General features: G+C 42.6%; 1 protein-coding gene across 1 annotated transcript in view; it reads left to right on the top strand.

Annotated features, from left to right (window-relative positions):
• RPIA (ribose 5-phosphate isomerase A) overlaps nucleotides 1–16,548 on the top strand; it is a gene marked incomplete at its 5' end in the record, with an annotated part of 29,285 nt that overhangs the window by 6,317 nt on the left and 6,420 nt on the right. The window contains 5 exons of the mRNA XM_084234956.1: nucleotides 406–466; nucleotides 1,908–1,963; nucleotides 11,076–11,135; nucleotides 13,836–13,900; nucleotides 15,163–15,231. Coding sequence (XP_084091082.1) covers nucleotides 406–466; nucleotides 1,908–1,963; nucleotides 11,076–11,135; nucleotides 13,836–13,900; nucleotides 15,163–15,231 — 311 coding nt within the window. The remainder of the gene's footprint in view (nucleotides 1–405; nucleotides 467–1,907; nucleotides 1,964–11,075; nucleotides 11,136–13,835; nucleotides 13,901–15,162; nucleotides 15,232–16,548) is intronic.

Genomic DNA, 16,548 nt, shown 5'->3' with positions numbered 1-16,548 from the left:
AATTTTTTTTTTTAAAAAGCCTGATACTTTTGGTTTTTTTTTTTAAAGATTTATTTATTTATTTATATATACGAGTACTGGGCACAGTCAGAAGCGTGGGAGGGTGAGAGAACTCACCAGAGCCAGAGCAGGGAGCAGAACAGGCAGACCTATGAAGCACACTGCTGAGGGGAGCAGCGGGCACGGCAGGAGAGGTCTGTGCACCATGTGGGACCCTCGCGGGCTGGCCGGGGATGGAACTGGTGCTGCAGAGGCTGCGGGCAGCTTCGTAGCCCAGCGTTCAACTGCTGCGCCACTGGGGAGGCCCACTCAAGGATCCATTATAATTTTATAACTCTAGGAAGTTGGCTGAAGGAGTAAGAGATGGTGTTAAGTTTTGCTTTTTACTCCCCTTTTCTTTGGCAGAATAACCAAGTACTGGGAATTGGAAGTGGTTCTACAATTGTCCATGCTGTGCAGCGAATAGGTATGTTCTTGGGCTCTCCACTGGGTATTTTGTGTGGAGGGGAGGAAGTAGGGTACTGGTTTGTTTCCTGCCTAGGTGACTCCACCGGTATGGAGTTGGGGAGACAGACTTCCTGCCTGAGGCCAGTTGAGTAATTCTTCTCTAAGAGAGGGATTCTTGGACCTCCTTAGACATTTCTGAGGGCTACCCCAGGTTTGTTTGCTCTGCTGAACTGATGGGGAGGAGCTCAATTTTAATTGTCATCTGTGGCTCTGTGTGTGGCCCTATGGACCCTGGGCAACCCCTCTAAATGTGGCTTCCTCAGGCAATCTGAGGCAAACAAATCAAGCTCAGCACAGACTTTTCGCTCCCCTAGGACCCTTAGTGGTTGTGAGGTTCCCAGATTGATGACTGCTTTCTGTAGGTGCTGACTTCATTCAGATTGTGGAGTCTGAGTGCTTAGCAAAGTCTCAGGAATTGTCAGCTCAAGTGGCCGCTCAACAGGTTTTACTGCCTTGTGTTTGTAAGAACAAAGCTCAGAGGAGGGACTTGCTCTAATGCTGATCTCTTCTAGATGCCAAGGGGCAGTGCTCACGAGACAAAGTCCAGGAATACTTGGCCTTTAAGGAGTGGTTGTGGTGGTGGTGTGAACTTCTGGAGCTGCCTCATTGGCCTAACAAGGGCTTCAGTATTGCACACCTTTCTACTTTAGCCCTGAGTGTGCGCAGGATTTCAGGACAAAGGAATAACTATAGATTTCATATTAGTGGCATCCAAGCTTCTCAAATTGCACATCTAGTGATTAAAAATAAATGAAATTTTAATGACAATTTTTTAACGACCTGTTTTTTTTTTTTTTTTTTTAAGTTTCCCTGAAAGGTACAACTCCAAAATGAGTAAATAAACCCCCTTTAACTGTCCTGTTAGGCCTACACATGATTATATTTTTTACTAAAAGTAAAAGTCAAGTTCTAGCTTTTCCCTATAAAAGCCAATCTGGGAGGTAGTTAAGACTGTGGTGCTAGACTGCCTGGGATTCTATCCCAGCTCTGCCACCTGTTAGCTGTGTAATAGTCCAGTCACCGTACATCTCTGTGCCTCAGTTTCCTCATCTGTAGAATGGGTATAATAATTGTAACGTGTCTTTGGGTTGCTAGGTTTAAAATGGTTTCTGTGTACAAAGTTCTTTGAATATTGCCAGGCACATACGAACAGCAAACAATGACATTGCTTTCTGTGGTTAGAACCTAAACCTCCTTAGGCATTCAAGTGTTCCTCTCTTGTGTGATATGTGACATATGTTCAGCAACTTTTCTACCAAGGGTAGGGACACAGAAGGAAAGGCAGCTGTCAGTGAGGGGTAGACCTTTCCTTTTCTGTGGGATTTGAGTAAATGTACACAAGACATGAAAAATAGAGTGAGGAGAATGAAAAAATGCCAACATAACTTTTGTCTCCACAGCTGAAAGAGTCAAACAAGAGAATCTGAACCTCGTCTGTATTCCCACTTCCTTTCAGGTATGTCCTGTTTTCCTTTTTTTTCATCTTGACAGTTGCTGCTGAATCTTTTGGGTCCCTGAGGACATGGAGGTGTGGCTTTGAGTTGTGTATCAGGTTCTACTTGAGAGGTGACAGCAGGAAAGTTTATTTACCAATAATTGATTGCTCCTCAGAAGTGTGGTTTTAGACTCATTCATTTATTCACCCAGTGACTATTTCCTTGTGTCTTGTGTTAGGCATGATAAAGTATGTAAGATGGCTCTGTGTCTCTTCTTGAGGAATATTATCTGCATTTATAGATTAAAAAACTGAGGTTAAAGGGCATTAAGTGATGTGTTACTAATGCAAATGCAGCATTTTGAGTTCATGTCAGATGTTCTTTTACCATAAAATGAAAGCAGTGGAGTGAATTAAATAAGGAAAGAAACGAATTAAATAAGGAAAGAAACGGAAGGGTAGATTTTGAAAAGGGGAAGAAGAGAGGAGCTCAGATAGACCCACCCCTTTGTCCCTTATCTGATCGTTGTGGGCAGGGGTATGTGCATAATTTCTCATTAAATCTGTCAGGGTGTTACTGTGAACTAGAGTAAAGGATGAATTTGTGGAGACTGGTGCTTAGTTTTGGACAGCGAGGTCTTAGAAATCTTTCCCAGTCCTGTAGACTCAGCACTGGCACCTGCAGTGAATGCTGGTGAAGGAAGGCAGTGGTTAAGGGGGCCTTGAGGTTCCTTGAAAACCAAGTGTGTGCCCCAGCTTGTGGGAGTAGGGAGTGGTGGAGGGAGTCCAGGTAAACAAGATAGGGAGTTTGAGTGGTGCATACAGTCAGAGCTGCCTTGAAATTAAGTTTCTTGGGGACATGAACAAGATAGGTAGACACCCAGGGGCCTGAAGATAATACTGAAATTCCTGCTTCTTGCTAGGAAATGGGAGGTTTTACATTGCCTTTTTTTGCCTTTGAAATCCTGCTGTGGAGGAGATGCTTTTGAAGTTGATTGTGATAGGTTTTCTTGGTCTTTTGAAAAGCTTACTGTCTAATTTTACCAAGTGACTTGATCATTTAGTATTTTTATTTCTTATTTAATGAATTAATTGATTTTGGTGTATATTTTTAATTAGTTATGTATACACATGAATTGAAGGATCAAATAATTCTTATTTTTAAATAAAGCTAACCACATACTCCCTTTATCCCTGACCCTTTACAACAAACATTTTTTTAGATAGGCTTGCTTTTAAAACTTTTAATTGGGGCCTCCCTGGTGGCATAGGGGTTAAATATCAGCGGTATCACTGCTGTGGCTTGAGTTGCATCCCCAGCCAGGGAGCTAACCCACATATGGCACAGCAGACCTCCTGTCTCAGCTGCTGCTCCCCTCAGCAGTGTATTTCAGTAGGTCCACCTGTTCTGCTCTCCACTCTGTCTCTGGTGCATCCTCTCACCCCCTGCATGTCTGGCCTACCCCAGTTCTTCTTTGCATAAATAAATAAATTGTTAAAAAAGCCCAACTCTTTTAATTGATTGGACATTTGCTCCAATGTCCTTGCTTTCCTTGCTATATAAAGTTTTTTTTTTTTTTCAACTTTAGGTAATAATTCTACACTGAATAGATGGCAAGAAGATGAACATTTGGTTATCTTTTACAGCCTTGCTGTCATAGTTCACACACATACTTCGCTCTCAGTCTTCTATTACAGTTACATTTTGGTGAGGCCTGACTTAGTATTTACAGAATTGTGACATTCAAAGTAGCTGAACTATGTAGTGCCTTGTGATGACTACACTTTACCTGTCCACTTATCTTTCCAAAAGTTAAGTAAATCTTGCCTTTGTTTTTTCATTTGCTTGGTGGTCTGTGAAGTACTTACTAATCCAGCCCCAGGCTCACCCAGAGGGGAAAATCTTCTTTACAGTATGGTGGGGATTCTGCTCCATCAGTTTCTTCTTTTTGGCCAAGTCTCTCTGAGTCTTTAGGATTGGTCCATAGTGTCTGCTCTGGGCTGTTGTCTCTAGTCTCCCTTCCCATGCAGGTCATTTCTTCTCTTTTTTCCTGTTTTGAATCACCCTGTTTGACCCTATTCTCCTCATTCCTCTCCTATGCCCATTTTTGTTGTGTTTCCTTTTTAGTTTTGAAGCACATCCTTCAGGTACATGGGATACAAATTTTTGTTGACACTTTAGATGTCTGAAATGTCTTTAGTCTCTCGAAGTCAGTTATTTGACTCAGAGAATTCTGTGTTGTTCTTGGTGCTTGTGGTCTGGTTTATCCTTTTGTCTTTTAGGTTTTGTCTTTTTCTAACCAGTCTATTGAGCTTGCTTTGCTCTCATATTTTCATTTTCATATTCTTTTTGCTCTCATAATTTCAAATAACTTCCCCCCCCCCAATTTTTTGTTCTTGCTTTATAGATTTACTTTTTTCTCACCTCCTTGAGAGATTACTGATAATTTTAATATATTTTTTTATTGAGGTAACATTGTGTAAAGTCAGGACAGGACACAGTGCAGGTTTTCTGATCCTATGCAGACCAGGTAAAGGAGGAGCCAGAGTCCTCAGTAGTTTTGCAGGTTTTTTATTTGGGGTTCACCAGGCATATGGCAGGCAGGGGTGCTGGCTGGGGGGCTGGGAGGCTGGCAGGCCTCCCAGCCCCCAGCAAGTCTTCACTCTATCTGAGCTCTCTGGAGTTCGTTCTGCTGCTTCTCGGCTTCTCTTTCGGCTTCGGCTTCGGCTTCGGCTTCGGCTTCGGCTTCGGCTTCGGCTTCGGCTTCGGCTTCGGCTTCGGCTTCGGCTTCGGCTTCGGCTTCGGCTTCGGCTTCGGCTTCGGCTTCGGCTTCGGCTTCGGCTTCGGCTTCGGCTTCGGCTTCGGCTTCGGCTTCGGCTTCTACTGCTGCTGCTGGCGTCCCTGTGACGCCGCCCTTAAAAAGCACAGTCTTAGCTCAGCTGAATCCCATCTACCTATGCCCACACCCTATTCCAGGTGCCCGCCATCAGGCATGCATTCAGGACAAGGATCCATCATCTATGCTGATGGCGGAAGGGCAGAAAAGCCTGATATTTTCTTTACCCTACACATTGGTTTACAGCATTTTATGTAATTCAGAGCCATAGGATCATACTGCCTGAAATGCATGTCACCATACTACATGCCACCAAGGCACTCACAGTCCTCCACTATAGTCCATTGTGCGCCTTCTCTTTTTTTGTCCCTTCCCCCCTTTGTAGCCTTGATTCCATGATTTTCTAGTGTTATTAATTTGTTTTTATCTGACCCTTTGTTTCTTTACATTTCACATATAAGTGACACCATCTGGTATTTGTCTTTTTCCTTCTGCCTTGCTTTGCTTAGCATTGACCCCTTCAGATTCCATCCATGTTGTAAGAGTTCATCTTTTTTATAGCTGAGTAGTATTCCATTGTACATATACCACGTTTTTTAAAATCCAAGAAATACCTTTGACTCTGGGCTTCATTGTATGACTTGCTTTATCAATAAAGTGTGACCAAATGGTATGCCAGCAGAAACTGGAAAAGTGCTTTTGCATTGACCTTGCCCCCTCTTGAGGCTGAAAGCATTCAGCTACCGTGTGAACAAGCCCAGGTTCATCTCCTAGGTGGTGAGAGGCTGAGTGGCTCCAAGTGTGTAAGTGAGGCTATCCTACACCAGCCAGCCCAGATCAGAGACTTCCCAGTTAGTGCGTGGACTCACAAGGTTCAATAAATAGCTCCCTTTTATAACTCTGAGTTTGGGAGTAACTGCTATGCAGCCAAAACTCCACTGATGGAGTACTCCTGTCTGTAATTGTGCCTGGCAGCCCACTCATGACACCTGCTATTTGACTTTCTCCAAAGAGTAAACATGCTGGTTTGGAAGTAGTGGAGAAGGTTATGTAGATGTAACAGGTTCTTAAGTAAATAGTTTTAGTGAGTCTTCTTTTTATTCCTGTCATGTCCACTTCCTAAAGTTCATAGTGCCACTGAGTCCAGAACTTTTTGGGAGGCTCTGTGCTTTCATTTTTGGTTACTTTTTAATTTTCTCCACTATTGGCTTTGTCTTTCTCCTTTTCATTTCTGCCATTTGCCATTGCCCATCACAGGTCCAACTTTAAAAGTTGTGCTATTTCTTCTCTTTTCGATTTATGCCTTTAAGAAAATTTTTTTTATTGTAGCTTTAGAGAGGTTTTTGGGAAGAGCTGAGCTAAATACAAGTGTTCAGGTTGTATTAATTAGAAGTTTGATCCTGTGTGTTTAACATAGTATCCTCTGAACCTACTTCTGTTTAATGGTGGTTGTTAATAATTGTGTACGCAGAACTGGAAATTGCTGGCCAATTCTGGTTCATTAGGTGAAGAGTCACAGGGCTTTTAAAAATTCACTTGTTCAGAGTTACTGGGTTTTTTCCCCCTCATGCCCAAACTTATTTTGCATTGAATTTAATCAGATGCAGTCTCCTGAAATGATTGAAAGAAAAATAAAAATATTCCATGCCCTCCTTTTAGCATAGGTAAACCTATAGGGTTTTAGAGGAATTTTGTAGATTTTCCCTTTAAAATTAAGAATTTTTTTTTTTTAAAGATTTATTTTTATTTATTTATTTATTTATACAAGCACTGGGTACAGTCAGAAGCGCAGGAGGGTGAGAGAATTCACCAGAGCCAGAGCGGGGAGCAGAGCAGGCAGAAGGACCGAAGTACACTGCTGAGGGGAGCAGCGGGTGGCAGGAGAGGTCTGCGCGCCATGTGGGACCCTCCTCCTGTGGCCGGGGAGCAGCCGGGGATCGAACCGGCGCTGCAGAGGCTGCGGGCAGCTTCGCAACCCAGCGCTCAACCGCTGCGCCACCAGGGAGGCCCAAAATTAAGAACTTTTAGAAGAAGAAAAAGAAAGCAGTTGAAAGTCAGTTCTGGTGGAAGCCCTAATTAACAGTAGTGTTTATTGTTTACCCTGACTCTGTCTACCTGGTTAGGACATAGAGAGGAAAATACAGTTTCAGGGTTTTGTTGTGAAATTTTTGGAAGATGGCACCCTTAGCTTGCCACATCCACTGTCCTTAATTTATTCAAAAGAGTCACTGGGGCACCAGCTGTTGGACTGAATGAAAGGCATTGTTTCCTGCTTTTTTTTCAAGAAGCAGAAGGTAGTTTTCCTGTTCCCTGTACTTTAAACTTTAAAGAGCTGGAAGGGGCAGACTTTGGGGTGTTTACTCCCTACCCTCAGGAAACCCCTTAGCTTGTGAGCTTGGACTTGTCAAGAAGATTCTGCTCTCAATCTGGGACTGTGTTGGTGCTTCTGAACCAGTGACAGGCAGTTTTCCAGGGTTGGACTGTTGTGTTGAATTCAGTATAGTCATTTTCTAGGGTTCATATAACAAGAAACCACAAACTGAGTGACTTAGAAAACAGAAACTTACTGTCTCTCAGTTTTGTAAACTGACAGTCCCAGATCAAGGTGTCGATTCTGTTGGAGACTGTGAAGGAAGCCAGACTAGCCTCTCGTGTTTTTCTGGCTTTGGCTTGGCTTATAGGTTCATTGCCCTGATCTCTGCCTTGTTCATGTGGTGTTCTCCTTGGTTGCATCTGCCTGTGTCCAGATTTCCCCATCTGAGAATACCAGTCATGTTGGACTAGGGCTCACCCTCTGACTTCATTTTAACTTGATTATCACCTTAAAGGTCCTATCACTAATTATGGTCAGACTGTATTTGGAGGATTAGAACTCTAGCGTATCTTTTCTTAGGGCAACACAGTTCAACCTATAACACACAGGAAGGGTGCAGTCCATGCCATTTGTGACTATGACTGTTCTCTATGTGCAGGGCTGTCTGCAAGGGACTGGTGGGGAGTCCAGTCAGAGATGGGGAGAGAGAATTGGAGAGCCTGTTGATGGAAGGAATCTTAAAGGATTCTACCCCTGTGGGATCATGAGGCCATTGTATAAGGTCTTCCATATTGTGAATGGGGATGAGACTGTTTAAAGGTGGTACATGCAGGTCTTGTGCTTGTTTTATTGCTTACTGTTTGGGAAGAGGAGAGTCCCTGGGCTTGCAGAAATTGTGGTGGGGCTGAGAGATCACAGCATGCCCCCCCTACCACACAACGTAGATAACATCTACCTTGTGGCCTCCTTTCATGTGCCAGACTCTAGACAGACACTGGGCAGAGGACTGGCAGCAGTGGTGAGTAGGCAGAGTTGAGTTGGAGTTGAATATAGTGATCACTGAGGGTGTGTATCTTTTTATAGGGATACGAAGCTCCTTGGGCATAGGCGGTGTTTCTATCAGCACTGTCCAATTTGATGCCTGGCTGTTGGTAGGCACTCTCCTGGGTGAATTAATGCTACATTTATGTGCATCTTTTTTTATACAAATGCATGGTAGAGAAGTAGAGATAATGTATGTTTTAGAGGAAGGAACCTACTCCTTGCTCAAGAGATTGGGGGGCTTCCTGGAAAGGATGACTGTTGAGTTGGGCATGAAAGACATTACTGGCAGGAGGCACAGGACATTTCAGGTAGAGGGGGAAAAGCCAAGACCTCAAAGAACTCTAGAAAAATTATTATTAATGGCATTATTAGTGTCACATTATATGTGATGAGACAGAAAGGGAGGGGAAGAGAAGAAGGTAGAGAGAGGGGAGGCGCTGAGGGGTGGAGTCATGCTGGAGCTTGCTGCTACTTCCCATTCTTCTCCTCCTCCGCCCCCACCTTGAGAAGTGCCTTCTGCATCCCTTCTGCAGCCTCATAGACCCACCCTGGGCCATAGTGGCCAAGGATCACCCAAAGGCATGCATGCCCTGAGGTGGGGATCACTGGGCCTCATCCTGGAGGCCGCATTTCAGACATTCCCACTTTTTTTTACTTCCTGGGTCTCATCTACTACTTTTGAAGAAATCTGGGAACTGAGATCAAATCCAGCAATACCATTTTTTTAAATTTAAAATTATCTTTATTAAGATCACAGTTTACAACACTGTACATGTATTAGGAGTCTAGATTTAGACCTCTTCAAATGTACGTTATCATACCACATGTAGCGCATATGCCCCAATAATCTATCATAGTCCATTAGGCCCCCTCCCCACTTTACTTCCCACCCTCACTCCCTCTTCTGGTAGCATGAATTCTGAAGTCCAATTAAACGGTTTGATTTGTTTTGGTTTTATATGTTCCTTTACTGATTTTCTTTATATTCCACATTTAAGTGAAATCATCTGATATTTATCTTTCTTCTTCTGACTTACAACAATATCATTTTATTTTATATAATTCTTACATCATTTTTCATTTTTGCACAATGTATGCATTTTCATTTTGGTTATATTCCCCATACAATTACACCCCCTTATTTTGACCCTAATCCTTCCTCTCCCCCCCTCCCCTATTGTGTTTCTGGTTTATAGTTGCTTGTTGATTTTGATTTTGACTTTATTATAATTAGTCTTTTTCCTGGTCCCTTATTTAGGTTTTCTAGATTCCTGCTATGAGTGAGACCATCTCTTTCTGGCTTATTTGCTGAGCATGATCCCTTCTAGCTCCATCCATGTTGCTGCAGATGGCATGAGTTTATCTTTTTTGATTGCTGAGTAATATTCCATTGTGTATATGTACCACATCTTCTTGGTCCAGTCATCTATTTTTGGGCATTTGGGTTGTTTCCAAAGCTTAGCTATTGTAAATAGTGCTGCTAGAAACACAGGGGTGCAGGTGCCCTTTTGAATTAATGTTTCTGTGTCCTTTGGGTTAATACCTAGGAGTGGAATTGACTTACAGCAATACCATTTTTTATGTTTTTTCCTTTCATTATATATTTTTCTTTAATAAGAACACAGTCATTTTTTTTAGCTTGCTTTTTTCAGTCAGCTTATTTTAGCTTTTTATTATGGAAAACTTCAAAAAGAATAAAGAACAATATAATAAAATCCATATATCTAATTGAGTTTCAACAATTAACGGTTCATGACCACATTTATTTTATCTGTACCCCATTCTCCTTTACCTCAGTTATTTGAAAGAAATCTCAGGAATAATATAGTTTCTTTTTAAATTGAAGTAAGGTTGCATTGTATAAGTTTCAGTGTGCATCATTGACTGGGCATAGTGTAATTTCATTGTTTGTATTGTAGTATATCTTTCTGAAAAATAGGGAGACATTTAAGCATCTCAACAACATTAAAATATTTACTACAATCTTGGGTAGCATTAAATAAAAAATCCAGGGTTCAAATTTCCACTATTGCTTTATCCTTTAAAAATATTTTCTATAGTTTGTTTGAATCAGGATCCAAATAAGGCCCATATATAAGGCAAATTCCATAGTCTAATTCATTATTCCTAGGGTCTAATGATCTTGCATCTGAAAATTGACACTGGTCTTTTTATCCGTCTCTGTCTTTTTAGGATGAGAAAACTTACCAGAGATCACTTGACTAGTTTATTAAAGATTAGAACTTAGACCTTCTGATAATCCCTGATTCTTTCTGCTTTTCATTTTAACCAGAAAATATTTTCAAGACATGCCTTTCTAGCTTTTGGGTTGCCTGTTCAGGGCCATGAGGTAGTGATGACATGGTGATCATTGCTCCCCGGCTACAGGGTCAGCTGTGAGACATGGCGATAAAATTATTGGTGCGGGCTTTCCCACAGGTATCCTTCACCTCCCCAGTCTGGTTCTTTTAATTTGTAGAGTTCCTCATTGGCCATTCTGCAAGTCCTGCATTTATATACTGTTCCGTGTGTATGTATTTTGCTTATTTTTATGCAACAACATAGATAGAAACCACTCTGTACCAGTTCATAGTCATTTTCCTCAGTCTGTTTTCGTACTATTAGATTGATTAAAAACTTTTCTGGTATTTTGTAGATTTGATTCTTTCTTTAGGAAAAAAGACTCTCACATAGTAGGCTCTCTTAGCTTAGCACCAGAACCATATCTTTATGTTATTTGCTGCCTTCTGGGACCCAGGATGAGTTAAATTAGTTTGGTCATTGTGGCGCAAGATCTATCTGTTGGTAGGCCAGATTGAGATTTGGAAGGGGACCTTGGTCAGGACTCGGTGCCTGGCACTTAAATCTAAAAGAATTCTCATGATCCTTCCACTTGCTCTGACTGGATGATGAAATGTGCTCTTTCCTGTCTTCCCAGGCCCGCCAGCTTATCCTGCAGTATGGCTTAACTCTCAGTGACCTGGACCGACACCCAGAGGTAAGAGAGAGGGGGGCTGTTGTGTCTTCCTGTCTCTTTATGGCTGTCCCTTGTTCATGGGCTCTGCATGTCACATTGAGTTTGGAGAAAGGTTATTTAGCTATATTAGCTTTTTTTCCTGGAATCCGGATTATTAAACCTGACTGAAGTGACAAGTGGAGAGGTTGTTAGTGTATAGTACAGTCCCGCGGTGTACCTGTGAGGGCTCAGTATGTGTGTAGTGAACAGGAATTGGATGAGCCCAGGTTGCTTTCAGGGCTTCCTGTGGTCCTTGTGCAGAGTTGTGAGAGGGAGCTTGCTCACAGAGCTTACCCCTAAATGGAGATAAGAAATAATCATCTGAGAAAACCAATGACATTTAAAGAGTAATTAAAATGAAGTTTTATGGTAAAGATGATCAAACAGGGGCCTCCCTGGTGGTGCAGGGGGTTAAGCACTACACTATGAAGCAATCCGCAGCCTCTGCAGCATGAGCTCGATCCCAGGCCGGCCAGGGAGCAACACACATGGTGTAGCAGACCTCTCCTGTCTTGCCTGCTGCTCCCCTCAGCAGTGTACTTCAGTCATTCTGCCTGTTCTGCTTCCCGTTCTGTCTCTGGTGAATCCTCTCACCCCCTGCATCTCTGGCCTGTACCCCAGCTCTTGTATGCATAAATAAATAAATCTTTAAAAAAAAAAAAGATGATCAAACACATCCAGAAGAGACTGAAAATCGATGAGGTAAGTTAGCATCTCATAGCTAGCACTTACCAAGCTCTTACTATGTACCTATTGTTGTGCTAAGTGCCATGCCTGTATTAAACTGTTAATCTCCAAGAGTCTTGAGATGCTACTATTATCTCATCTCACAGGTGTGAAGAAGTCACAGAGAAGATGAGCCATTTGCCTAAGGCCATGCATTTTCTAAGTGTAGAGCCTAAGTATGGATTTGGTACTTCTGCCTCTAGAGCAGTTCTCCGTAGAAGGGTTTTGCTGGAAGAGGCACAGTTTCAGTGAAGCTCTGAGATTTAAGTGTCAGGGGCAGGAAAGTATATTCTAGAGGAGGTAAATGAAATTCTCGGCAATCATGTGGGCATATGTGCTCAGTGCCGGGACCAGCTGGGGTGATTAGTACTGAGTAAGAGGAATGTGTTGGGGGGGGGTGTGTGTGTGTGGGAAACCATGCTGGATGGAAGTGTGGGGCAGGGTTACAGCACCTCCCAAACCAGACTGGGAGGTGGGGCTTGATGGTGGTCTGGTAACTTTGTCATCATAGTACACATGGGCCTTAGAAGGGTTAGTATGACTGATAGGTAGGACTTATTGGGAGATTTCTGTGGGCAGAGCTAGGACACAGGCTGAATCAGCTGTGAGCAAAGTTTGAACTGAAGGTAAGCCTGGCACCCAGACAGAAAAGGTCACAGCTTTCCCAGGCCTCAGCATTGCCATGGTGCAGCCCTGCCCTTGGGTTAATGTGGGGGGTGGGGGGAGGGAAGGTAGGGAAGCAGTGCGAGCTGTGAATGCAGACAGTGAGTCCATTCATAAAATAATGGACTCATGGGTGCCCAATGAAACTTTGTAGAATTCAGCACCCACCAAGCAACTTCTGACTTTAGCTTGAACTGAATCTGTATCCTGAAATGCTTTTTCCCTCTGAGCTTTTTTTTAATACTGCTCTTTAAAAAATACATTTGAATCTCCCATGTTGTTCATGCAGAGTGCCAGGGGTGATGGGAAATACCTAGCTTCTTCGATTTTGAACTTTGAAAGATAAATGAACCAATTTGTCCTTCAACTACTTTTCGAGCTGATGATGGAGTTTTTTTTTTTTTTTTTTTTTTTTTAATAGAGGGAGTGGTGTGCAAACCTCAGGTGCTTTGGTAGAGTTATTAGTGGGGGTGCCTCAGATAATTTCCAGTTCTGATCACATCAAATGTATCAACTTTATCAAATGTACTTCAGGTATTTTCTTTCTTTTTTTTTTTAAGATTTATTTAGACATACAAGAACTGGGGTATAGGCCAGAGGTGTGGGGGCTGAGAGGATTCACCAGAGACAGAGTGGGGAACAGAACAGGCAGATCTACTGAAATACACTGCTGAGGGGAGCAGCGGGCGAGTCAGGAGAGGTCTGCTATGCCATGTGGGTAGCTCCCTGGCTGGGGATCGAACTCATGCTACAGTAGCTGTGGGTAGCTTCATAGGTTGCTTCTTAACCCCTTGCGCCACCAGGGAGGCCCTACTTCACGTATTTTCTGTCTGCTCAAAGTTGACTGTGTTTTGGCCTTATTAGTACAGACTTCTGCATTAGTATCTCAGCCTTTTTTCCTTAATGCCCCCCAATTTCCACCAGTGAAAATTTAATATAGATGTAACAGATATCTATGTCTGTACTTGGGGGTGGTGCCGCCTATGTTTGAATTATGTACTCTCAGTAATTCCAGTTTGGTCACAGAGAAGCCCACCAATGGGAAGAGAATAATGTCCATGTATATGAGCTGCACCCAGGCATGGATCCTAGGCCCTGTATTTTTTCTCCTGGTGACTCCAGGGGAAGAATTTGATCTTTCAGAGTCTTAGCATCCTGATTTGTTAAATGGGAATAATTGTACATACCTAACAGAGCAACTGAGGATCTGATGAACTATTGCATAGTCAAGGTTAGCACAGTGTCCTCAAAAGCTCTTAGTGGTTTTTCTGTCTATCCTCCCTGCCAACACAGATTGACCTCGCCATCGATGGTGCTGATGAAGTAGATGCTGATCTCAATCTCATCAAGGGCGGTGGGTGAGTGTTGTGAGAACTTTCTCGTTAAAGGGTTTCTGCCAGTTAATCCTTAGCAAGGCAGAATGGAATACAGAACAAATTACTGCTGCTGTGACATGTACATGAGTTTGTCTCTACGAGGATAGCATGTGACCATAGAGCCAACTTGCTGTTATTGCTGATCATTGGTAGCAACCTGACTAGAAACCTGGGCCTCTTCGGTGAAATTATTCATTTTAATGGGTTCTCTTTGCATTCTTCAGCTGATTCAAACTTTAAATCTAGCCTCACTTTACTAGGGCTAGGTTGTTAGATCTGTAGGCCTTAGTATGTGATCTTTTAAAGCTTCTCTTAACTTCTGTGGGCTATTAATGATGTATTCAAATCACATCATTTGGTGTTGCCTAAGTGTTGATTTGGGGGAGTTGATAATAATGAATGGAAAAAAGGTGAAATCCTGTTCTGTTTTTTACACTCAAGCAGAACTGGAATGTCACAAAATTTCTTTAAATTCTCATGTGCTCTCTCTACTTCATTACCCAAGACTGTTAATATCCCATAGGGCAAATTGTTCAGACTTGTCCTTCTCAAGTTACAAAGAACCATACATGCTAAACTCAGATGACTTCTTACACATGTTTCTGCTCAAAGGTATTCTGGATAGCACTGGGCCCAGCTGGAGTGGCAACGGTTGTCCAGTTTCCACATTTCTTTCAGACACAGACTAATGTTCCCACAGTCTAATTACTATAAGCAAATATGTCTTAGTCAACTTGGGCTGCCATATTAAAATACCGTAAACTGGATGGCTTAAACAATAGAAATTTATTCTCACAGTTCTGAAAGCTAGAATGTCAAGATCAAGATTTCAATAAGGTGGTTTCTGTGAGGACTTGCTTCTTGGCTTATAGACAGCCACCTTCTCCTTCTCACTGTCCTCATGTGGCAGAGGGAGCCAGCAAGTGAGCCCTCTGGTTTCTCTTTTTATAAGCATTTGAATCCTATCAGACCAGGACACACTCTTAATAAACCTCGTTTATCAATTCCTCAGAGGCCCCATTTCCAAATACAGTTACTTTGGAGGTTTGGACTTCAGCATATGAATTCGGGAGGGGACACAGTTCAGTCCATTGTATAACATGGGCTTAAGTATGTCCCTCCAAAGACTTAAAATAAGAATTTCTCTTGGAGTGCTAGAATTGAATGGATTTGGGTTTCCTGTATCTAACCTTAGTTCCCCGTTTTTCTTATTTCTGTGTTCATTCGCTTCTTCTCATCCCCAGAGGCTGCCTGACCCAGGAAAAAATTGTGGCTGGCTATGCTAGTCGCTTCATTGTGATTGCTGATTTCAGGTACAGTGTCCTGTATTCTGAACTGTATGATGGGGGCAGATTGGACCCCAGACCTCATCTCCGTTTTTATAGAGGAGGAAATAGAGAAAGGAGGGGATTATGTGACTTTCTATTTTTTTCTTAAGATTTATTTTTATTTATGCATACAAGAACTGGGGTGTAGGCCAGAGGTGAGGAGGTTGAGAGGATTTACTGGAGTCAGAGTGGGAAGTGGAACAGGCAGATCTACTAAGATACACTGCTGAGGGGAGCAGAAGGTGAGACAGGAGAGGTCTGCTGTGCCATGTGGATTAGTTACCTGGCCGAGGATTGAACTTACACCACAGTGACAAGCGAGAGCTTGATAGTGCTGAGACTTTAACCCCTGAGCCACCAGGGCGGCCCCCATATGACTTTCTGAGACTGATGGTTAGGAATTATGAGTGTCTTGAAGGATTTTTGTTTTGCCTTTTATACTGAAGATAGATGTTGCTATTTCATATGTCCATAGGAAGGCAGAGGAAATATCCCGTCAATACTTTTTGTCATGCTCTTTTTGTTAATAGAGCATGTATTCATATATCACTCATTTGATCCTCACAGGGATCCCCAGGAAGCAGGACGAACCCTGCCCACAGGCAGTGACTCAGCATTCCCTGCTTCCTCTGAGGTCAGGGATTGCCACACGAGAGGCTTGTGTTATGGACAGTCTTTGAGCAGACTTGGATTCTTTTCCAGGAAGTCTGGTAGAATGCACTGTGTTGAGTTTGTTAATTAAAAAATGTACTTGCTTATGAAATACATAGCTGTGGGAAGAACATAAATAATAAACACTGTGGGAAAAACATAAATAATACCTGTTTATTCACAAGGCAAACACAGAATTTTAAGATTTACTTCAGATTCTTTTTTTTAAAGATTTATTTATTTATGCTTATAAGAGCTGGGGTATAGGCCAGAGACGTGGGGGGTGAGAGGATTCACCAGAGACAGATTCACCAGAACAGAACAGGCAGATTGACCAAAGTTCACTGCTGAGGGGAGCAGTGGGCAAGTCAGGAGAGGTCTGCTGTGCCTTGTGGGTTGCTCCCTGGTCAGCCGGGGATCGAACTCATGCTGTAGAGACTGCAGATTGCTTCATAGTGAGGTGCTTAACCCCTTGCGCCACCAGGGAGGCCCCAGATTCGTTTTTTAAAGTAAAACATAGCCAGTATATTTGAAGCCCTGTACACTTGTCCCTCCTTGCTGTGTATACCCTCTCACTGCATGTAGTTAACCCCATTCCGGAATTTGGTGTTTATCTGTAGTGTTGAACATCTTTACATTTATTGTTCTCTT

Source organism: Talpa europaea (genome assembly GCF_964194135.1).
Source record: "Talpa europaea genome assembly, chromosome: 6".
Lineage (NCBI taxonomy): Eukaryota > Metazoa > Chordata > Mammalia > Eulipotyphla > Talpidae > Talpa > Talpa europaea.
The sequence above is the reverse complement of the archived record's forward strand: the minus strand, read 5'-3'. Positions and strand labels throughout refer to the sequence as shown.